The 23,512-nt window shown below is 46.7% G+C and overlaps 1 protein-coding gene across 1 annotated transcript in view; it reads left to right on the forward strand.

Annotated features, from left to right (window-relative positions):
• The window catches only part of LOC309332843 (scaffold attachment factor B1-like), a 40,421-nt gene extending 19,058 nt beyond the window's left edge, over positions 1-21,363 (forward strand). Inside the window, exons 12-21 of the mRNA XM_081846095.1 lie at positions 1,226-1,356; positions 1,484-1,575; positions 3,795-3,898; positions 11,054-11,341; positions 12,776-12,913; positions 14,025-14,067; positions 14,540-14,652; positions 16,743-16,843; positions 17,548-17,599; positions 20,144-21,363. Coding sequence (XP_081702221.1) covers positions 1,226-1,356; positions 1,484-1,575; positions 3,795-3,898; positions 11,054-11,341; positions 12,776-12,913; positions 14,025-14,067; positions 14,540-14,652; positions 16,743-16,843; positions 17,548-17,599; positions 20,144-20,273 — 1,192 coding nt within the window. The 3' untranslated portion in view covers positions 20,274-21,363. The remainder of the gene's footprint in view (positions 1-1,225; positions 1,357-1,483; positions 1,576-3,794; positions 3,899-11,053; positions 11,342-12,775; positions 12,914-14,024; positions 14,068-14,539; positions 14,653-16,742; positions 16,844-17,547; positions 17,600-20,143) is intronic.
• Positions 21,364-23,512: the final 2,149 nt, after the last annotated feature.

Below are 23,512 nucleotides of genomic sequence, written 5' to 3' on the forward strand. Positions count from 1 at the left end.
TTTTTTAACAGTGTGAACTGTTTTTCCCCTACGTACTTTTTCTGTTTGAAGGAATAGTTGCACTCTTAACTTAGAAACACACACAGCTTCCTGAGTGAGGATGCAGTACTGGAAAACCTGCCTGAAAGTTCAGGTGCTGTAGCTACATACCTGGTGTGAAAGGACTGCATTTACAGTCCTCCCAAGACTTGTGCCATTCGGAATGCACATCAGACTGCTTTCCTCCAAAAATCTACTGCGTTGGGAAGAAGAGAGACAGCTTGGCACTCTCTCTGTCCATCGAGAGAGACCATTCATACATAAAATATTTCTTCCTATATTCTGAATTTTTGCCTTTCCAGAAGAAACTTAATACATGGGTGTATTTTATTGATGTAATATATATTGCCATTTCAAGGACCTATAGACCTAGCCTGAGGTTTCTTTGGGAAATTCTGGATAAGATAGGAGTGCAGCCTCTATGTATATATTTCTTTCTTTCTCTCTCTCTCTCTCTCTCTCTCTCTCTCTCTCTCTCTCTCTCTCTCTCTCTCACACACACACACACACACACACACACACACCCCCATGGCCCAAGTGTAGCAGGCAGGCAAGACTAGCTGCTTGTCAATCAACTGATTCAAGAGACCCATTTTCACTCCATGTAATGCATGGCATTCCAAAGCCCCAACAATCAGTCAAGGCTTCAAAGCACAGTTTACAGGTCTGTGCAGGCTCTGGTGAAAAGCTGATAGTTCGGGTTTGCTGGAGACATGGGACTTCAAAGTGCCATGCAAGCACAGACACCCCTTTTGGGCCCAGCTCCATCTTTGCCTATTGCACACCTGGCAGGTGGGCATGGCTTGGCCAAATGGGGACCATAGTGGCCAGAGACCTGCGGCCAGAGATTAGTCTGACTCAGACCCATGTGTCAAATTGAGCCTCATTGCCCTGTTGGGTTTCCTTCCCTCTTAGTCTTCTTTCTTGCAAACCCCCCTTGATCATCACCCCCTACTGCCCCTACCGCCCAAACAGCAGACACTCCAGGGATTTGGTGTGGGTTTTCTGTCTTCAAAATTGACCATGGAAATTGTCCTGTTTGTGGATTTTTTTATTGCTGTTACAGTCACCCTGGGTTATTTAAAAGGTGTTCTCAGGTATGCCATAGACATTGCCACAACCAGGAGAGGGATTGCATTGCTGCCCTGCTTTTCCTTCCTGCGTTTTGAACTCGCTGGTTTTGCAGGTCTGCCAGTGTGAAGAAGAGCGAGAAGGCTGACCCGAAAGAAGATGCTACAAAAGCAGAAGAAAAAGATGAAAAGGGGAAAGAGGAGTCAAGATCTGGATCGGTGGATCAGTCCAAGACACCAAAATCAGGTAAATCTACTAGGCTGCCCCATTGGGGGAGGGGGAAGAGTGTAAATGGCTGGTCACTGTCAGGTTTAGAACATCGAAACCAGATTTCGTGTTGAGTATCTTAATTCCCACCCCTGTTTTTATGTAGGAAGCAAGGGTACAGAAAGGACTGTGATAATGGATAAATCCAAAGGCGAACCAGTTATCAGTGTGAAGACAACAACTAGGTCAAAAGAGAGGGTAAGTGGAACCAGAGCATTTCCCTTGATATGTGTAAAACTATAAAGGTTTAATGAAACATTCAACTTGGCGCAAAAAGTTTTAAGCTTCAGCTGATTAGAAGTACGTAGATCCTAGTAAATCTCAGACAAGGCAGAAGTTTAGATTGGGTTTTCTCCTTCCTTCTTTTAAAAGCCACCCAAATCTTGTCAGAAATTACCTTTATTTATGACTCCCATGCTTCAGTTGTTTAATTTTTATGTCCAGCGGGAGAAAGAGGCATCCGGTTATCAGTTTCCTCCCGCAACTACCTTGCAGAACCTTGCCAGCACAGGTTCAAAGAATTACGATAGTATCTTAAGTTCTACTCAGAATAGACTCATTGGATTAATGCACATAAGCCAGTTGTGTCTTGTTAATTTATGCTCTATGATTTACACGTATAACATTATTATTTATTAAATTTGTATGCCGCCCTATACCCGTAGATCTCAGGGTGGTTCGCAATGTAAAATTACAATATAAAAAACAAACCATTGTTAGCTTACCAGTGCTGCCTAAAATTGCAGCATGTTGTACCAGGGCTGCCTCTACCTCTGTGGCCTTTTCTACTAATGCTCCCTTAGCTGAGCTTGCAGGGCTGCAGTGCGATCTTCACCAGACATCGTTTCCGGGTACTATAAAGATGGAGGTTGCTCTTCGCAGGAGAGTGCTGTCCCTCCCATTGGATAGAGAATAGAATGGGATTCATCTAACCCAACCTAGGGCTGGGCAATATCTGCTTTTTAACAACATGATACATTAGCAGCTAAATATTGTGATATGTTGATATATCACAATGTCTGCAACAGATGTCAGTTGCTTCTTCCTCAACAGGAAGCAGATATTGCCCTTAGCCAGAAGGTTTGAGGACTTCCTTAAACTGCTCAGCTGCAGGACAGGAAGCTGTATTACTGTGTTTTAATGGAATTTTTTAATTGTTTAGTTAAGTTACAGATATTTTGTTTATAGTTGAAGAGATAGCAAGTCATATTTGGCCAGGATTTTGGAAATGTGTTCTGTATAGAAACATGAAATAATCATTTATTTTAAAAATTAAGTCCCTTTAAGTAAACTGGAACCAGATTTGGTCAATTTGAGTTACCTTGTGCTCCAAGATCCCTTGTTGGAAGCCGATTCAGACTGTTAAGAGTATATCATTTTCTCATAGCAACTGGGCCTGCATTCATTAAGCCCACAAACTGCACAGGACACATTTGTGAAGGTTGTACAGTAATTCTAAAATTTTTGTCTATTGCTCAATACCCACTACCTCACGTTGAAGACTACTTTGGTGCTTATAATGCTGGGAAGTGTTTCCGTAAATTAGACATTTAGGAAATTGATGATCTCACTGGCATTCTGAAATTCAGCAAGAACAAATTTGGGCCACAGCTGGTCTTCTCAAAAATGGATATCAGGAATTCAGATTGGGGAAGAGCATCTCTTTCATCTGTAAAAGTATCAAATGGCTGATTCGGTTGGGCAGTTTGCAAATTGAAGGAACATATGGGGTTGCTGAAGTCTAGTCTTTGTGTCAGTTGTCTTCCTAAGAACTTTTGGAGTTTGCCATTTTTTGTGGCAACTGGATGTCATTTATTCTGGTGGTATCCTTACACGGGGAGCTAGCCAGGCGTTCAGTGATTTCGGACAGTGGATTAGTAGTCATAGGACCTTTGTTTTGCGATGCCTCCTCCGGAGGATGTTCTGTCTGGTTGAAACCTAGTTCCTCCTCATCTAGATATCTCATTTTAGTCCAAAAGCCCAGAGAGATCTCCTTGGGGGTGGTTTTCCTTTTAGGGGGCAAAATACTGCCCTCCCTTATGTGTTGTGCTTTCATAATTAAAGGTGGGTTTATCTCTGCCTTTACCTGGAGGTCATGTGGACACCAATCTGCTGAGTTATATTCCTGTGTAGGAATCATTTTGGAGGAAATCTGGCCCTTTTTTAGATCATCCTCCTTGGTATCATTATATGCGTCTTTCCCAGCCAGTCTGTTTCTAGTCTTTATAGAATTTCAGCTTGGATTGAGGACGGGAATGACCAGAATTGACTTACTAGAGTGTTTTCTTCTGTAGAGAAATTGTCCTTTCACTCGCTCACAGGGCATTCACAGGGTTGGGTTTCCCCCCCCAGAGTGAAATTGCCCTAAAATCATACTTTTCTGTTAACTTTTTACAATTCTGCGTGTTTTCATGTAGAGTGTCAAGAGCCAGGATCGCAAATCGGAGAGTAGAGAAAAAAGCAGAGAGAGGCCCTTCAGCAAAGGCAGAGATCAGAAACGGCTGAGCGAAGAGCCACACCGGTAAGATCCTGTTTTGGCAAAACAAAATTTGCTTCTCAGACAAATTTTCTCCACCACCACCCTTCCTTTCATCCTTCCCTTTTCCCTAAATGGTAAGCATGTGATATATATTTCTGTACTTGGGTCAGCATCTCACAGGCTAACAGTGAACAAATAGGGTGTGTACACACCCCAGTTCAGCAGCTAGTTTTGCTACTATGGATGGACCTAGGGGTCAAGACCCCAAAATACCCTGCCTGCAGAACCACCCAGCCACAATCCATCACTTTCTTTAGCCTGCTGGATTGGCAGTTGGGGCAGGCAGGCAAGCAGTGCTACTCGTGGAGACAGATTTGTTCCTAGAGGTTCCTGTGCTTGCTTGAGCCTCACCCTAATGGCTCATCTGTTAATACCTAACTCCTACTACTCGAGGTCTGAAGTAGCCTGCATCTTATTTTTAAACCTTGGCTCTGGTGGCTCTCTGGCAGGAGCCTAGAGAGCCAGAGGCAGCATCCGTAGCAGTAGATGTTTCCTCCCCACCTTCAGAGTGAGGAATAAAAGGGTTAACTTCACATACTTGACATCGTGCCCACTCTGCCTGGAAATGTAGAACAAGTTGGTTCTGCCCTTGAGCTCTAGCCTGGACCACAACCTGTGTGCGTGTTTCCTATCTCACTCCGGCATAGGTAAAGGAAGACTTCTCTTGATTCTGGCAGAGCCTCTTGGTTGGCACTGACCACAGAGCCATTCCTACCTAGTAACAGCCTGATGATCTTCTGTTCTGCTCACGATCATCTAGCTCTGGAGAGGAAAGGAATAAGCCTTGGGAATTCTGACACTTTCCTGCCAAATCTGGATCCTTTTTGGCCACAAGCCTGGAGAAAGGACAGCAGTGGGTCACCATGGCAGCCCTGTGACAGATTGCTCAGGGATAGAGTTTTCTGGAACTAAGAACCAGGAACAACCAGCATCTTACATGCAGGCTCCACCTCTCCTCAAGATGTCTGAGGCCCTCCTGACTCTTGGGACATTAAGCTGGTCATCCAGTCCTAGAGATTCCCACAGAGTATTTCCCAGAAGATAACCGGATGCCTTGATTCTGTAAAATATTGCTCAAGAATCCAGGAAAAGGGAATTGATCCATGTTGGCTCGGGGAAGCTGGAATTCCAAATGCGCAGTTCCAGCACCATTCCCTCCAGTTGTAATGTGCAGATGACTCCAGAATTCAGCAGTGACAAGGACACAGAGTCGGAAACTACAACAGTACTGCAAATTGCCTTCCTGGGTGCCACATGTATACTTGAAATCTCGTGTAATGGAGAACACCGTCTGAAAATCCTGTAGAGGTAAAGGGACCCCTGACCGTTGGGTCCAGTCGTGGATGACACTTGGGTTGTGGTGCTCATCTCGCTTTACTGGCCGAGGGAGCCAGCGTACAGATTCCGGGTCATGTGGCTAGCATGACTAAGATGCTTCTGGCAAACCAGAGAGGGACACGGAAACGCCGTTCACCTATTTACCTACTTGCACTTTGACGTGCTTTCGAACTGCTAGGTTGGCAGGAGCGGGGACCAAGCAATGCGAGCTCACTCCGTCACGGGGATTCGAACTGCCGACCTTCGGTTCAGCAAGCCCTGGGCTCTGTGGTTTAACCCACAGTGCCACCCACGTCCCTTCAAAAATCCTGTAAGCATCCTATAAACCTCAGGAAATCCAAAAACAAAATACACCAAACTCCACCACAATTGTTCCTTCCAAACCTCCTTTCTCAAACTCCCAACTCTCCACAGGTCGCAAAGGTCAGCATAAAAGTTCATGGGATTGGTAGCTGTTTCTCACTCTTTTCGGGCCATTTTTGCACCTTTTCGCAGTGTGTTTATTTTCCAGTGCACTAGCAAAAGAGCCAGACCAGGTTTCTGGCTCATAGCCTGGCCATTACTAAACCTGAAGCTGCCAGGCCCTTTGATGGAGCAAGACCTGAAGAAGCCAAGATCCCTCACCAGGTGCCTTCCCTGGGCTGGAGAAGTGGTTCCTCCCTTGATAACATTGCAGGTCTGGTAGGAGAGGGAGCAATGGAATGCAGGAGATGTGTCCATCTTTCAGGCCAAATAATTGGCCGTTTTGAGTACTCCGAAAGGGCGTGGACTGGAGGCAGAGTCCAAAAGGTCTCAGCTCAGAGCAAGATGCTCCCTTGGAGGCATCCTAGGTGCTGCAACAGCAGAACTGCCTTGGCCTTTTGCTCCTCCACAAAGTCAAGGTATGTCCTCTTTGCTGATGCTCCAGCAGCTTCATGTTAAGCTCTGGATCCTGGGGATAAGAAGAATGAACAGTGCAGAATTCATTAAAGGCTTGGTGATGGGACCCTGCAGAGCGACTGTCAGATAATGGACCAGATGGGCAAATAGACTGGCCAGGTATAAATCGGATTCCGGGTTCTCATCAGATCCATGTTCAGCCAGAGGCACCGCCAGGGTTATACTCCCATGTCTACAGCGTCTCAGGTTCATGGTTTTCAACAGCTCTTCTCCATCTACAGTCCCCAATGTCTAGAACTGCGTCGAAAGGGCTCTTTCTGTCTCCAAATCCCCCTCAGCTGTGTCCAAAGTCTGCAAACCTCATGCACCAGGCTCACGATTCGGTTCGATTCCAGAGCGCTGTGAGGAAGCAAGGAGGACTTCCACACACGTAATAAATCATTTCTTGGGGAGGGGGGTCTCCTTTATTTATGTTTCTGCTGCCCACATATTCCCCAGCTGAAACTCAATTGTAGTTTAAAGATTTCCCCCACCCCAGCCCGAAAACCCTTGGAACGCCACCCCTGACCTGTTTCAGCACACTTCTAGTCACGTCTACTCAAAAGTACTGTTGAAATCAATCCTAGGTAGGTGAGGCTAGGATTGCAGCCTTTGAGAACTTACCCAGCAATGGTGGTTTTGGTGCACCTCATGCGCAAGGATGTGGGGAAAGCATCTCACATCAGCCAAGCAGGAAGAAAGAAGAGGTAACTCGGCCGCTCACTGGCACAAACAATCTCTCATGCAGTTCGACATGAAGACAAAGCCTTCCTCCTGGAGCTTGAAAAACCTGGTGGTTCTTCAGATTCTTATCTATATTAGTAACTTTGTGTCAATGTGACATTTTCACCGTATTTTCCGCTCCAGAAGACGCACCTGACAATAAGACGCACCTATTTTTAAGAGGGGAAATGCAAGGAAAAAAACATTCTTTAAAGGCAGCGCTGAGCAGAGCCTGTATGCATCCCAGGCTCTCCTCAGCGCTCCCTTTCACGAGCTGCGTGGAGCGTGTTTGCGGAATTTGCAGGCTTTTCTCCACGGGGCTCTTTAAAGGGAGTGCGGCTCTTGGGAGCTTTTCTGGGAGGTGGGGGAAGGGACAGAGGGGCTAAGCCACAAGCTAGATCCCTCTCGCTGTTCTAGCTTCTGGGATAGCCGCGCAGGCTGCGTTCGCTCCATAAGTCGCACACACATTTCCCATTACTTTTTAGGTGGGAAAAAGCGCTTCTTATAGAGCAAAAAATACGGTATATATAATTGTATTTTTGTAAGACTTTTAAGTGGTCTGTTGTTGCTTCAGTTCTTTGTACGCCACATTTTAAATACATCAAGCGGCATAGAAATTAAATAATAAATAATGCTTTGAAGAAGCGGCTTGAAATGTTATTTTCTCTTTCTGCCCCCCGCCAGGTGCCAACTTGAATAAAATGGGAGGGGTTAATCCCCACCCTGCATAATGGATCACAAGACGCAGCGCACACCCACCCACCCACCATTGAATGGCAATGTCCATGAATTTTGGCCTCAAATATTTTATTGAGGGGCTTGAGGGACCTCTGCCCCTAGGAGTTGGCTCCTATGCCCCCTGTCCATCTTTAGTTTGACAAGGGTTTGTGCTGATTTCATGATGACACTTCTGTTCGCATTTTGCCCCCATGGTGATCAGTTCTCCCCTTGCCTAAGGGTTTTCCCAGTCCTTCCTTTCTTAAAGAGTAATCTTCATTTGTCATGTATTTGCTTATATTTATATCTTGCCTTTTCTCTGAGGAGCTCATGGCAGCAATATCCTCTGCTCCTTTTTATCCTCTGTGAGTACCATGCTGGCAAAACCTAGGTATTAAACGTGTCTCCAGGACATATATCTTGAAGGCATTAAGGCATTCTGACAGTCTGCATCCTATTGTTCTTTAGTCGCTGTGTTTGTGAAGGCTGTAGAAGGATTTTGTTGAGTACTTGGTTTAAACTGTGTAAATTTTGGGTTGTGTTTTCAGCGTCTCCGTATGCTGCTTGAAAAAACTTAGTCGCATGCACCATATCCAAATGTGGTAAATAAAATTTTTAAATACAGTGGTGCCCCGCAAGACGAATGCCTCGCAAGACAGAAAACTCGCTAGACGAAAGAGTTTTCCGTTTTGGAGGTGCTTCGCAAAACGAATTTCCTATGGGCTTGCTTCGCAAGATGAAAATGTCTTGCGAGTTCCTGCAGGTTTCCCCCCCTTTCCCCCCTTTTTCAAAACCGCTAATAGCGCTAATCCGCTAAGCCGTCAATGGGCTTGCTTCGCAAGACGAAAAAACCGCTAGACGAAGAGACTCGCGGAACGGATTCTTTTCGTCTTGCGAGGCACCGCTGTACAAGCCTGTCCCTCAGGAGTTGAGGCCCCTTAGGTCCACCCTCAGCAGGCAGATCGGTTTAGCATAAGAAGTCAGTAGGGGGAAACGCCACCAACAGAATTGCTGCCCACTCAGTGCGCCTCACAACCACTGTGGCCATTTGGGTGTGATGCCAGAAGGACTCTTTAGTAGGACTGCTGCCTCGGCTGCACCCCTCCTTGTTTCAGGCACCACATTATCTCCCTCTTGCCCCTTCAGATCCCTTCTTCAGCAGGAAGGGTCCTCATAACAGGTTCTCTTTAATTCCACCTTGTGATGTAGACGCTCTTCTTGTACATCCCTTTTCTGCCTCTTCTGCTGAGTGAATCTGAATGGAGGTGTGTGGCATGAGGTTCTCTTCTGAACAAACAGGAGAGCAAGCAGACCTGCAACTATCACCACTGCCAGCCCTCATAGAAGGCTGTGCTGTGAGGCTTACGTAGGCGTTCATGTGAGTGTGGAGGGGTTTTGTTATGTTTTGTTTTTGCCACATACAGCACCTTTTTTAAGGGTCACCTGGGAGTCCTTTAATTGTTAATGGTTTTGTGAGGACTTTTGTAAAGTCCTGCACCTCCTCCACATCCTGAAACAGAAGTTTCGCTCCTGGTTTGGGATGTCAAAGTTTGCTGGCTCTGCTTTTTGATGGAAGCAGAGTTTAATCTTTTTACTACCTGCGCTCCCACATGCTGGAAAGAAGGAAACAGAATGGTAAGTCTCTTTACCTTTACAGATTTAGGCAGCTATTGAAGACACACCTCTTCTCCTTGGACTGTCAACTCATTATAGTCAAAGCCTCTCATTTTCTGAAACTTGGGAAGCCACAATCTTGGCAGGTTTGAAAATAGATCCTTTATGTGCTCTGCCTATTTAATTACATAATCTGTGCATCAAGAAATAAGTAAATCATGTGGTCTGATGTTAAGAACTCTGTACAAGCTTGGTTTGTGCAAATACTTTGTTGCTGCTTCTGCCTGAAAATGGAAGGTGGCTCAAATCACTTCTGCTGTTTGTACAATTCCTGTTGTTTGGGGGGGTGGGGTGGCTTGTACAGTTAAGCTCTGGATTAAGAAAATATGCCTTCCATGGACCATAAAGACTCAAACTCATGTGAATTCTCTCTCATGTGAATTGAACATAGTAGGAAATCATCTTCAGTGAGGGCTAGAGAGAATGAAAAATGTTTGGTATTACCATTTTGTAACAGTTTGGTACAAGACACATAGGCACTCTCCCCCCCCCCCCATAAAGGTAAAGGGACCCCTGACCACTAGGTCCAGTCATGGCCGACTCTGGGGTTGCGGCGCTCATCTCGCTTTATTGGCAGAGGGAGCCGGCGTACAGCTTCCGGGTCATGTGGCCAGCATGACTAAGCCGCTTCTGGCGAACCAGAGCAGCGCACGGAAACGCCGTTTACCTTCCCGCTGGAGCGGTACCTATTTATCTACTTGCACTTTGACGTGCTTTAGAACTGCTAGGTTGGCAGGAGCAGGGCCCGAGCAACGGGAGCTCACCCCATCGCAGGGATTCGAACCGCCGACCTTCTGATCGGCAAGTCCTAGGCTCTGTGGTTTAACCCACAGCGCCACCCCTTCTATATATATGTGGTTAAAAATAAATCGAAGTGGGTTGTTGTTCTTCCATCAAAGTAATGTAGCTGTTCAGCTGAAACCACAGCAGTACAAAACAAACAAACAGATGGAGCAGTTGAATAAGCATCCATTTAAAGGTACAGCTGTTTTATTCCCAAAGCAGCTAACTGCAGAAAGAAACCAGCTCAATCAATACAAAGTAGCAGAATACTGTAATCAAAATATCAGAATAATGCTTTGTTAACCAAACTTAACCAATATTCAGATGTAAAGCAAATCAAAGCCACCTTTTTGTCAAGCGCAGTAATAAATAACGACAACAGCCTTGCCTTCTGGCCTTGATGTCCCCAATGTTACCTTCATTCCCATGATGTTGGGAGCTTGTGTTCCACAGAGGTGATCCCATGCTACCTGTGGACTGAGTATCTTTTCAAGCATGTGCTCTTAAGTTTCTGCCCCCTCCCCATGGGTGTTGTGTAAGGCAGGTGAAGCAACGATTGGACCTGTTAGAGGGACGCACTAGACGCTGCTTTAGATAGTCCCAGTCAGCTGGCTGCTCAGTGCCAGCGGGAGCGAGAGGAGCACGGAGTGATGCAAAATAAGTAGCAGCCTTAGGCCCTTGGGTTTCCAGCTCCTCATCTTGCCAGTGTCAGCATTCCACTGCTTCCACCATTGCTAGAACCCCCGCTGCAGGCTGATGGTCTCTGCTTGAAGGCTGCAAAGCACAGGGTAAGAGCCAAAGGGCTGGTGAGCCAAGGGCTTTTTACCTGTAGAGAGAGGAAAGGAAACGAGACACACCCTCAGAAGCTGCCCCACTTCCGACAGACTTTCCCTCTCGGCCTTAAACCTTTACATGGGCGCTAAGCCTCCCATCTGTGTGGGGGGTGGGCCTTCATAAAATTTCACCCGCCTCCTTTTAAACCAGGAACCGTGATCGGCAGAAGCAGCGCTTGCACTCCATCTGGGAGCAAGAGGAGCGCGAGAGGCTGGAGATCACCCGTGAGAAGCTGGAGTTTGAGCGGTCGCGCCTGGAGAGAGAGCGGATGGAGAGGGAACGCCTGGAGCGGGAGCGCATGCACATCGAGCGCGAGAGGAGGCGGGAGCAGGAGCGCATCCAGCGCGAGAGGGAGGAGCTGCGCCGGCAGCACGAGCAGCTGCGCTACGAGCAGGACAGGCGGGTGGCCCTGAGGAGGCCGTATGACATGGACGGGAGGTAAAGCTCGTCTCTCCCCATGAGCAGGCTTCAGGAAATCCCTCTGGTTGTAGAGGGAGGGGTGGGGAACTTGCCATGGTCCCAGCAACATCTAGAGTTGGATTCAGTGCGGTGCCTTTAGCTAGGCAAGCACCGCCATCCTACCAGCCTGCTAACTGCATATATGTGCTTTTGGAAGCCGGAAGGAGCGGGGAAAATGTGGGGAGAGGGGTAAGTGGATTTCTTCGGTGACCACACCATTGCGATGTTTGAGACAGATTTACCCAACGATTTTAACTGTTCACAATTTTTTTAAGATAAATTATAAGTTTTTCCCATTATTAAAAATTTTGGTCTTCCTGATTTCCGATTCTTCCACTCATTTTAGCCATTTCAGCATAATCCATCAACTTGGTAGGATTGGTGGTTTAATGGCGAATTTTGGACACAATGGAGAGGTTAAAAGATTTGGATTATCATAAAAGGCGCAGGAGGAAAGGATTAACGATAGGACCCGCAAAGAGGAGGAGGGAAGTGCAGGAGATTCTTTAGAATCTTGTTGTATAACTTTACACATGCGTAGAAATTGAGTCCCATTCTTGGCGGGAAAGCATACCTGCGAGAAGGAACAGGATGCTTCCTGTCTATCAGACTAGCTTCAGGACATGTTTTTCCTGCCTGAACATTCTTGGCACGTTACTAATACAGTCTTGAGTCAGCAGATTTCCCTAACAATATCCTTTCATGCTCTCTTTAGGCTTTCTTATCAGAGCATATACTAGGGGTCTGCAGGCGTTTGAAGAGCTGTATCGGTCTCTTCATCTATCTTAGCGAGTCAGGACATTCCACACAGTTTGCACTGCTCCAGAGTGGGAAACCTAGAAAATGGTCTTATAACTGATCAGACTATTGGTTCATCTTTGCTGTCTCATGCCAACAAAGGTCTGACATTGAGGGAAACGGACCTTTTTTCCTGTGAAGCTGTCTCTTTGCCACAGCAGGGGCTTTTATCATCAAATTGTAACAACCGTTGCATAGCCTGATGAAACAAATAACAAAGGATTCGGAGGAGGTGAATACTTGGGGGCTTAATTTGGATTAAAGCAGGGAGTAGCCAGTGCAGTGCCCTCCAGGTGCTGTTGGACTACATCTCGCATCATCCCTGCCTGTCAGCCATGCTTGATGGGGTTGATGGAAGTTGAGACAACATCTTAAGGGGGCCACATTAGCTACCCCTGAGTTAAAGCATTCAGTTAAGTGAATTATATTATATGTACTTTAGCGATTGAGGGGCAGAGTATGGTAATCTCGTCTTTATCGAAACCCGTTTTATTGTCCTTGGGATGTCTTTATTTCCTTCGATCTTTTTTGTCGTGTTGATATATCAAGAACACAGAGTGGCCAGAAATCTCCTGTCTTGACCTCTTCCTCTACCTCCTTCCCGCCCCCCTGCAGGAGAGACGAACCATATTGGCCAGAGGCAAAGCGGATGGCGTTGGATGACCGCCATCGCTCGGATTTCAGCCGCCAGGACCGGTTCCATGACTTTGATCACAGGGATCGTGGGCGGTACCAAGACCATTCCCTGGACAGGTGAGCCAGCAGAGTGATGAGCTTTGCCTCCTGCTGGGGGAGATGCTTATTTATAATAATTTATATGCCTTCAGCGGGTTACGCTGTGGGTTAAACCACAGAGCCTAGGACTTGCCGATCAGAAGGTCGGCGGTTCGAATCCCTGCGATGGGGTGAGCTCCCGTTGCTCGGTCCCTGCTCCTGCCAACCTAGCAGTTCGAAAGCATGTCAAAGTGCAAGTAGATAAATAGGTACCACTCCGGCGGGAAGGTAAACGGCGTTTCCGTGCGCTGCTCTGGTTCGCCAGAAGCGGCTTAGTCCTGCTGGCCACATGACCCGGAAGCTGTACGCTGGCTCCCCCGACCAATAAAGCGAGATGAGCGCCACAACCCCAGTCGGTCACGACTGGACCTAATGGTCAGGGGTCCCTTTACCTTTACATATGCCTTCAACAGCAAAAATTCCCTAAGCAGGTTATACAGCTCATTTTCTGAATTGTGTTTTACCCAGGCAGAAATTTCTGGGAAGGAAAGTCTGGGGCAGGGGAGATGTGAAAAATACAGTGTCATTCCTACCTAGGGCATCCTAGTTAAAAGGTGCGGGATTTATTTGGGCACCTCCAAAATGAGTCAGGGTTCACTGGCAAAATGCCTTCTGTGGCGAAGGGAGGCGAGGACCTGCTACTGGGTGGCTCTAACAAGCCTACACTGAGATGCCATATCACTCAGCCCTCGAGTCTACCTGTAACTCCTCTGGAAGGGAAAGCCTTCTCACCACCTGCTGGAGAATCCACACACCTCTTTTCAGCTTTCTGTGTATTGTAACAGTAAGCTGCTTTGGGAACCAGCCTTGGATTTAAAAAGCAGTATATAAATCTGGGAAGAGGACTCTTCAGGTGCCACTAGGCGACAATTCTTATAACCCCTGACCTTGACTTTTGGGGCTGAAAGGAGTTCAAGTCAGCTGGGGGTGGCATACAGTTTCTGCACCCTAGGATAAATATGGATTCTATCCTTAAGCAAATGTGGCAGTTGAGTGAGAGTAGCATGAATTTCTTCCTCTATCCAAGAGGAACAGGTTGCCGGTGCTCCTTCAACCTTGAGCCTGATGTCGATTATATTGTTCTTTCCAGGAGAGAAGGGTCGCGAGGAATAATGGGAGAGCGAGACGGACAGGTGAGCTGTGTTGGTTGTGAGCCTGGTAATACAAAACCACTTACCGTATTTTTCGCCCTATAGGGCGCACCTAGTGTTTTGGGGGGGAAATAAACGGGGAAAAATTACTCCCCCCCCCCAGGCGCGGGGCTGGGGCGGGGGAAGCCCGAGCTTCCCCAGCCCCCAAAACAGGCTTCGGGATGCAGGCAGCTCTCCGCAAGCCTAGGGAGCCTGGCGGGAACTCCCAGGAGCTCCCAAGGCTTGCGGATAGCTTCCTGAAGCCTGGAGAGCGAGAGGGGTCGGTGCGCACCGACCCCTCTTGCTCTCCAGGCTTCAGTGAAAGCCTGAATTCGCCCCATAGGACGCGCACACATTTCTCCTTTATTTTTGGAGGGGGGAAAGTGCATCCTATAGGGCGAAAAATACGGTAAGACTAGAAGCTGCTTGCTTTCTTCGAGTGCCATGACACCATTTCCTGTCTCTGCTCCTGCAGCATCACACAGATGACCACCATGGGGGACCAGAACGCCACTCACGGGATGGCTGGAGCAGCTATGGGTCTGACAGGCGCTTGAGCGAGGGACGGGGGATAACCCCACATTCCCGGTGAGTGTACTCAGGTGGTGGTGGAACAGCCGCCACACCAGCGCTTAAGTCTTGGTGTCCTTGCATATATGGAGCAGCTTAACTGTTTTTCTTAATAGTTTTGTCGCCCAAGAGGCTCACAGTTGAAGAAAGGAGTGTGTTTTCAGCAGGGCAGAATAATCATAGAATTGCAGAGTTGGAAGGGTCTAGACCCGTGGTTCCCAACATGGGGCACGTGTCCCACAGGGGGGCGATTTTTATTTTTAAGGGGGGCATTTTGAGAATGAGTTATTAACAGTTAATGGCCTTTTAGGCTCCCTCCACATGAATAGTTCACTTTTTGAATAATAAGAATTATATGTCATGGGGGGTGGGGGTGCAGTGCATCAGGATTTTAGAGGTGCTTAGGTGAGGCATGGCCAAAGAAAGGTTGGGAACCACTGGTCTAGACCCAAGGGTCGTCTAGTGCGACCCCTTGCAATGCAGGAATAAGAGGTTGGGTAAATAATGTTGCTGAAAATACAACCAGCTTTAAAAGAAAAAGAAATATTACCAATCTTCATTACCAATCTGCATTTGAAACAAAAAGCAAGTCTTGTTTTTTAGATTACTCCTGCTGACATAACAGGCAATCTTAGAGGGTTTGATCCTAAAGGGAGGGTGTTTTTCAAGATAATGCTCGCCACCTACATTTTTCTTTTTTAAGTACTTGTATCTGTTTAAAAAAAGGGGGGGCACTGTGGCGTAAGTTGTTTGTTTTTTGTTTTGTTTTTTAAAGTTGATTAACTAATTAAAAGCCTTGCTTTTATTCCACCTTGAGAAGACACTCAAGACTTGCTCTTTGGCGAGTTGCTGAAGAAAGTGTATTCTGCAGCTGAGGAGGTCAGCCACTAGGAATGTCACTCTGTGGCAGTCCTGACTCAGCCTAAGTGGAAACTTACATTGAGCCTTCATTGTGGCAGAACATGAAGGCTTCGGCGCTGCTTTAAAGCTTTATAGGTCATCAGCACACTGAAGTGAGCCCAGGAGGAAGCAGGGAGACCGTTTTGGAGCTTTGATACATTCTGCCCAAGCACCTTCCGAACAAAGAGGTGCAAGATCCTGCAGCAGCTGGAGACTCTGAGCCGTCATAATAGAATTTGATTTCCATGATCTTACCTAAGGACATTAAAAAGTTCCTTACAGCAGCAGGGCCAGGAGGCACATTTTGAATTTTGAGAGGGTGCTGTGGGTGCCAGTCACAAAATGGCTAGAGTGGGGGTGTGGGGGCTGCCACATCTAAAAGAGCAGCAAAGTGAACTGAACTATGAAATGGTGTTGGCATGCCTTTACCTGGTGCAGAACTCTCCATGGACGTCTCCCTTGTTCTCTTACAACAGCAGTGTCGCCTACCTGACAGGTGCCGGAACTGAGTTCTGGCTGGGGGGGGGGGGGGAATAAGCGCTGCCCTTTCCCCATCAGCTGTCCCGTTAAATGGGGACAGGGAGGCCCCTGCATCGGCCACTAGCTCACTCACATAGAGAAGCTGTTTTCTTCTCTCCACTGTTCGGAACAGATGGGAGAGCAGGCATCCAGTCCTGGCATGCATTGAAACTTGGGCTTGTTTCAATGTGTGCGTTTGGTATAGGAGAGGCCAAGCCAGTGCAGACAGGAACTGAGCAGGAATTGCAAAAGGGCCTCTCATTTTGGATGGGATACCCAGAGAAACCTTTTGTGGGCTGCCTAGGAGGCAGCAGCAGACCCACAGACGCCACTCCAGTCACCTCTGTCTTGATGGAGCGAGGGTCCACCTAGTCCCTGCATCCCATTTCCAACCGCTGCCAGCTATGGTACTCCCAAAAAGTATCCCAAGCATGCCACGACAGCAATGCTGTCCTCCACTGCCTGTCCCCAAAATCTGGTATTCAGTGGTGGAACACAGAGGCTCCATTTTTCTATCATGGCCCAGAGAGAGAGAAAGAAAGAAACTTTCAGGAAATACAGCTATCAAAGTTGAGAATTCAAAATATTTGTCTGTGTGTGTTTTGAAGGGATTTAAATGTTTCTTCTGCAGGTAGATAAAAAAAGGTGTCCTTAAAATTAAGTAAACCTTGCACTTCTTTTTTTTCCAGAGATGGGCGTGAGTGGGGGGATCATGGTAGAAAATTCGAAGATCGCTCCTGGCAGAGCAACACTGGGGGTGCGATGGGGCGAGATCATGACCGGTGGCGAGGTAACTCTTTTCCTGTTCAGCTGTTGGGTTCTCTCTCTCTCCCCGCCCCCAGGGATGCTGATGCTAAGCTCTACTCAAAAGTAGCCGCATAGAAATCAGTGGACCCAAGTTGGTTGTGTCCTTCAGTAGGCCCAGTGGTGGGTACTTGTGTGAAGAGCCTGTTAGATAGACAAGGGAAAGGGTGGAATAGAGAAGCAGTGTTTCTCCACCAGGGAGGATATCTGAAAATTGGGGAGAGTGTTTCCAAAAACATGTACTGCAGAAGTAAGAAAAATTAAAAGTCGCAAAATTTCAATCCATCCGAAAAGTGAAATAAAATACTTAAGAGGAGCTAAGTTTTAAGGGGGACGTGGGATTTTTATGTTGGCTGAAGGGGCAAATGGGCTTCAAAAGGTTGGGAGACGCTGAGCAGCAGGGCATATTTGTTGTTACTTGGAATCCTGTGAAATTTGCCAAGCTGCTGTCTCTGCCTCAGTTCCTGCTCTGTAAAATCGAAACATTTATTGCCCTACTCGATAGGGGTACCACCAGGACACTTTAGCCTTGCAGGCTCACAATCACTCTGCTTTCAAAGCTCGGGGGGGGGGCTTTTTTTGGCCTTTTTGCTGTAGTTCAAGGGAGAAAAACATGATAAATGAGGCTGAGAGCATCTCAGATGTATTTAGTGTGCCCTGCCCTTAAACTTCCTCTTGGTTTTTCTCCAGGTGGGGGCAGAGGGAGGCGTGGCCACATCTTTCATCGAGGCGGAATGTCTGGGTAAGAACCCTCTTTCAGCCTTGCCTTCAGAATTACTTAATTCGTAAAATTAATAATTGTTGTTGTTATTATTACTGTTCTATATTTATATATACCCTGCCTTTTTCCCTGATAGGGACTCAAGAGACTTACACACAGCTTGATTGTAAAACAAAAACCCTCAAATCAGGTTTAAAAAATAATAATAATAAAATGATTGGTTAAAACAAGTTTTTTTAAAAAAAAATTAAAGTAAGTAATAAAGCAACTACATTTGTCTTTTTTCTTGTTCTGTGTTGCATCCAACTGCTCTCCCCGCCCCGATCTCAGAACAACTCTTTCCAAATCTACCTCCCGGCTTCACTAATAAGAGTGACTGTTTTTTGGCATTGCGTTACCTAATTGCTGCCTTACCCACACATCCTGTGAGGTCTGGTGGCACTAGAGATGCCACTGCCATTTAAGTTCCTGTTTTGTCTGAGCGTTATTTAGTTGACAGTTCTTGTTGCATAACCTCCTCCTCCAGCAAGGCCAAACAAACCCACAGCCCCATTGCTGGTGTTGCTCCTTTCGAGTTCCACAGTGTTGCTTTCTTTTCTTTTTTAAAAAAGTTCAGTTTTAACTTCCATGTTCACCTTGGCTTATCACACCTTTATTTAAAGAAAAGAAAAATATTGTGCCCAAGCACAGGTCAAAAACTTGATTTCCAGGTTTGGGAAACTGAAGTAGGGAAGAGAGGGCTCGATTCATGTTTGCAGGTTTCCCACGGGCGTCTGGTCGGCCTCTGAGAACAGGAGGCTGGACTAGATGGGCCCATTGGCTTGATCCAGAAGGTTCATCTTACGCTGTTAAGTGTTTGACCCAGTCTTGCTCACGAGGGCAAGAGTTTCCTTGCCACTTTCCCTGCACCTGGTGCTCAAATCATAGCTGTCAACCGTCCCTTATTTGGCAGGAAAGTCCCTTATCCCAGCGCTGTGTCCCGCTGCTGTACCTTATTGATGATGTCCCTTAAATTTCCCGGGGTTCATAGGAACCTCTTCCTCCATCCCTGCCGGCCAGGGAGGAGGGAGGCTCCAGCTGTGTTGATTGGCTGCGTTGCTCACCCAATAAGGAGTCTAAGAACGACTGGGGGTGGAGCTTGCATGCCTTGTGCCGATCAAATCAGCCACGTTGCCTGGGGACTCGCCTTTGCTCAGCGCTTCCCAGCGGAGAGGGGACGGTGGTTTTCCTTGCTGCATCCCCTTTGCCAGGTTGCTGCGCTGTGGGAACCACCGCTTGAGGCTTCGTTTGGCTGCTGGCTGGGCTTTCTGCCTTTGGCTCGGAGGGGCTCAGAAGTTGAACATACCTGTGCCCCTTGGAAAATCCCTTATTTTGGCTGCTGATCCCTTATTTTTGAGGCTGCTGGTCCCTTATTTTCAAATCTGTAAGTTGACAGCTATGGCTCAAATGGACCCCTCCCACACAACCTCCAAAGCTTCAGGACCCCGCTGCAGATTTGAGTCCTGGCAGACTGACATGCAAGGCAGTATGCAAAAACTTTTGTTTGTTTGTTTGTTTGTTTGTTTGTTCCCCAATTTTTTTAATTGATTTTCCAAAAATTTAAACAAAAATCTTAACCGTATTTAAACCAATCTTAGTGACATTGTTAAGTGACTTCCTCGAATCCCCCTAGTCGAAATTCAGTGTATATCATTTTAACAGTTTTCCAAAACCAATTTTCTCATAAAATTAACTTAATCACTTAACATCTTTCTTTCTTTCTATTTTAGCTTTAAACATATTAATTCCTAACATTACATATTTTAATCCTAAACCTATTTGATATTTGCAAGCTTTTCCAATTAAGTTATTTTAACATATTGAACTAAATAGTCTTTGAATTTCATCCATTCCTCCTGCTACTCCTCCTCCTTCTGGTCACGGGCTCTTCTAGTCAGGTTGGCTAGCTCCGAAAAATCCATCATCTTCATCTGCCATTCCTCCACTGTTGGGACTTCTTGTGTTTTCCAATTCTTAGCTAACAAAATTCTTGCTGAAGTTGTGGCATACAAAAACAATTTAACATCTTTCTTGGGCAATTCCAAACCTGTTATTCCAAGAAGAAAGGCCTCTGGTTTCTTAATGAATGTATATTTCAACATTTTTTTCAATCTTCTCCCAGAAGTCTTTCACCTTGGGGCAGGTCCACCACATATGATGAAAGGCACCCTCCTTTTCTTTACATTTCCAACATCACTGTTGTGGTAAATCTTTGCTAATTTTACAGGGGTTAAGTACCATCTATACATCATTTTCCATAATATTTTCCTTTGACACCGTACATGCTGTGAACTTGACCCCTTTCTTCCACAATCTTTCCCAGTCTTCAAACATTATGTTGCGTCCCACATCTCTTGCCCAGTCTGTCGTCACAGATTTAACTTGTTCATCCTTTGCATGCCATTCCAATAATAAATTATACATTTTAGACAAATTTGTTAGCTTTAGAGTCCAACAGCTCCATTTCCAACTTAGTTTTTTAAAACTTTTGTTTGTTTTTATGTTGGTTTGTGATCCCTTCCTTAGGCGAGGAGGATTCTTGCCAAGTGCCCCGCCAGCCCCGGCATCTCACAGCGAAGAGTCACAAGGAGAAGGCTTCTCGGGACAAGATAGAGGAAGCAGGCCTGTCGACCCTCGCTTCAGCCGCCGCTACTGAATGTTCCAGCGTTGTTGTTTTTTTTTAACTGTACAAATGGCAACAGATGGGGGAAAACACACACACACACACACACACACACACACACACACACACACACACTACTGCTACTCCTCCCCACCCCCAGTGTACCACTGACTGTGACTTTTAAGTTAACCTTCATTGTTTTACTTCATAGCTCAATATGTGAAAGAAACAAAAGCCATTCGGGTTTTTTGGTAACGTGTATTTTCTGTATGTGACCCCCCCCCCCCGCACACAAACTTGCCCTCCTCTCCCCCCCCCACCCCCCTCATTAAAAGAAAATGTTTCTTTTACGGGGCATTCCATTTTCTATAAATAAATAAATAAACCCAGTTTACAATTACGTGACAGCTGCTTTTTTTGGAAGTCTTTTTCATGATCTTGGTTTTTCCCCCAAAATCGCATATTTTGAGGAGGGGTGTTGGAATTGCAATCAAAGTTAGAGAATAGGAAGGTGAATGGAGCTGTCTTAACTTTGAAATCAGTTTTTTGCTCCTGATGGAACTGGGAATGATCTTCTGTTGAGTAACAAGTCTTATATATTGCTTATCTGGTGACATGTTCAGCAGGCAATAATTTTGAACACATACACAGCAGTGGTGTGCTTCAGATTCAAGTGGGCTGCTTTGGGTAAGTGTCCTTTCATACTGCATTGCGGTGTGGGACGCTGCTTTGACATCATCTGATAGGAAGTGCCTACAGAGGGTGGTGAATACAGCACAAGATACCATGGGCTGTCCCGTGAATCCGCTGGATAAAATAGAGGAAGAAGAGTGAAGAAAATTCTCAGGGATGATTCACACCCTGGCTGGCACTTTCTTGATCTCCTGCCTTCAGGCAGAAGATATAGAAGCATGATTAGTCACGCCAACAGGGTAAAGAAGAGCTTCTGTCCATGGGCTGTTAGGCTGCTGAATGAAAAGATAACAACAGAGCAACTGACTTTCGGGTTTGGTAGGTGTGCGTCAGTAAACGAGGGGAATTAAGACTTAAGCTGAGTGGGGGGTTCTCGTGTAATCTCACTGTATACAAGTTGTACAAGTGACAATAAAGTATTTCAGTTTGGGATGTGTGGAGCTTGTCTAAAGCAGTGCAGACATCTATAGCAAGTTGAAGACAGTGTCCAGTGTTACTCCTGCCCAGAATAGACTGGTGGAAATTGATCAGCACAGCTAGCTCAGATCCATTCCTTTCAGTGGTTCTATTCTGAGTACCCATTGAAATTGGTAGACCTAAGTCAGGTGTGTCAATTTTAATGCTTACTCTTGAGTACGGCTCACGTTGGATACAACCCAGCCCAAAAACTGACATGTTTCTCCTGCTTGCCATGTAAGGAAAAGGCCCGGTTGGGTAGATTTGGAAACAGGGTTTTTTTTGGGGGGGGGGGTTGACCCTCAGACACCAAGCCCAAACCCCAATCCTATAACAATACATAAAACATCCCAGAGAAGCACGTGCGGTAGCGGGTGGCAAATATGTTCCACCTCCAGGACCGCAGTCCTTCGTGGGCAACCTTCCAACCTTCCACACGTCGGTCAGGGCCAGAAGCAAAATCCGCGACACTGGTCAGAGGTTTCTACAGGGGCAGAGAGTGTGTAGCAGTCAGGTGCAGCTGGGGGAGGTAGCATTGCTCACCTGGCTGACACCTGGAGCCGGAACAGCCAGGCTGTGGAGAAATCTGTGCTCGGTAGGCTAAGCAGTGGCACCAATCCGACACTCGTGCTGTTGCGCCGGTGCTCACCTCCCCACTGCTGGTGGTGGTGTCACTGTTTAAGCCATGGGTAGGCAAACTAAGGCCCGGGGGCCAGATCTGCCCCAATCGCCTTCTCAATCCAGCCCGCGGACGGTCTGGGAATCAGCATGTTTTTACATGAGTAGAATGTGGGTTTTATTTAAAATGCATCTCTGGGTTATTTAGTGGGGCCTGCCTGGTGTTTTTACATGAGTAGAATGTGTGCTTTTATTTAAAACGCATCTCTGGGTTATTAGTGGGGCCCGCCTGGTGTTTTTACATGAGTAGAATGTGTGCTTTTATTTACCGTATTTTTCACTCTAGAGGACGCACTTTCCCCCCTCCAAAATTTAAGGGGAAATATATTTGCGTCCTATAGAGCGAATGCAGGCTGTGCGGCTAAGCCCAAAGCCAGAACAGGGAGACGGGGCGCTGCGGAGCGCTCCATCTCGCTGTTCTAGCTTGGGGATGGCTGCGCGCAAAGCCTCTGCAGAGCAGCGGGGTGCCTTCACCCCGCTGTCCTGCAGAGGCTAGCAAGGCTGTTCCCAAGCCAGAACAGTGAGACAGAGGGCTCCGTCTCGCTCTTCTAGCTTGGGGACGGCTGCGCGCAAAGGAAGGCTGTTCCCAAGCCAGAACGACGAGACAGAGGGCTCTGTCTCTTCTAGCTTAGGGATGGCTGCGCGCAAGCCTCTGCGGGGCAGTGGGGCGCTGCGCTCCAAAGGCTTCAGGGATTTCTGAGGCTGGCGGTGGGGGAAAGCAGCGCTTCACCCCACTGCCAGCCCCACAAGCTTGATTGGACACACCTTGCTTTATTTTTATTTTTTTTTAAAGATATTTATTTTGATTTTATATAATAAAACATATATTACAAACAAAACAGAAAAGAAATACAATAAAAAGCAACATAATCCAACAGAGCTAAAAAAACACAGTAAAGAACATATGACAGAAAAAAATAAGAAAGAACAGAAAATTAAAAAAAATTAGTTTCTGGATTCTTATCTTTATAACCCTCTTTCCTGACTTCCTCACGTCTCCCTTTCCTGCATTCCCCTTTACACGAACACACCTTGCTTTAGAGGGGGAGAACAAGAAGGAAAAAAAAATGTTTTCCCCTGTTCTCCCCCTCCTATGGTCCGGTGCGTCCTATAGAGCGAAAAATACGGTAAGTTGCATCTCTGGGTTATTTGTGGGGAATAGGAATTCATTCATGGGGTTTTTTCCCCCTTCAAAATATAGTCCTGTCCCCCACAAGGTCTGAGGGACAGTGGACCGGCCCCCTGCTGAAAAAGTTTGCTGACCCCTGATTTAAGCACACATTGCAGCCAGGCGCATGAGGAGGGGATGTGGCAATGCCACTGAAGGGTGTGGTCTTGTGGGAATCCTGAAGGGCCACATTTCACCATAAGGGTGAAAGAGAAGGCAAAGCTGAGCAGTGCAGTGCTTTGCACAGTCAGTATTGTTGCCCTCCCCAGCAGTGCCT

Source organism: Podarcis erhardii, assembly GCF_964252035.2.
Source record: "Podarcis erhardii genome assembly, chromosome: 18".
Classification (NCBI taxonomy): domain Eukaryota; kingdom Metazoa; phylum Chordata; class Lepidosauria; order Squamata; family Lacertidae; genus Podarcis; species Podarcis erhardii.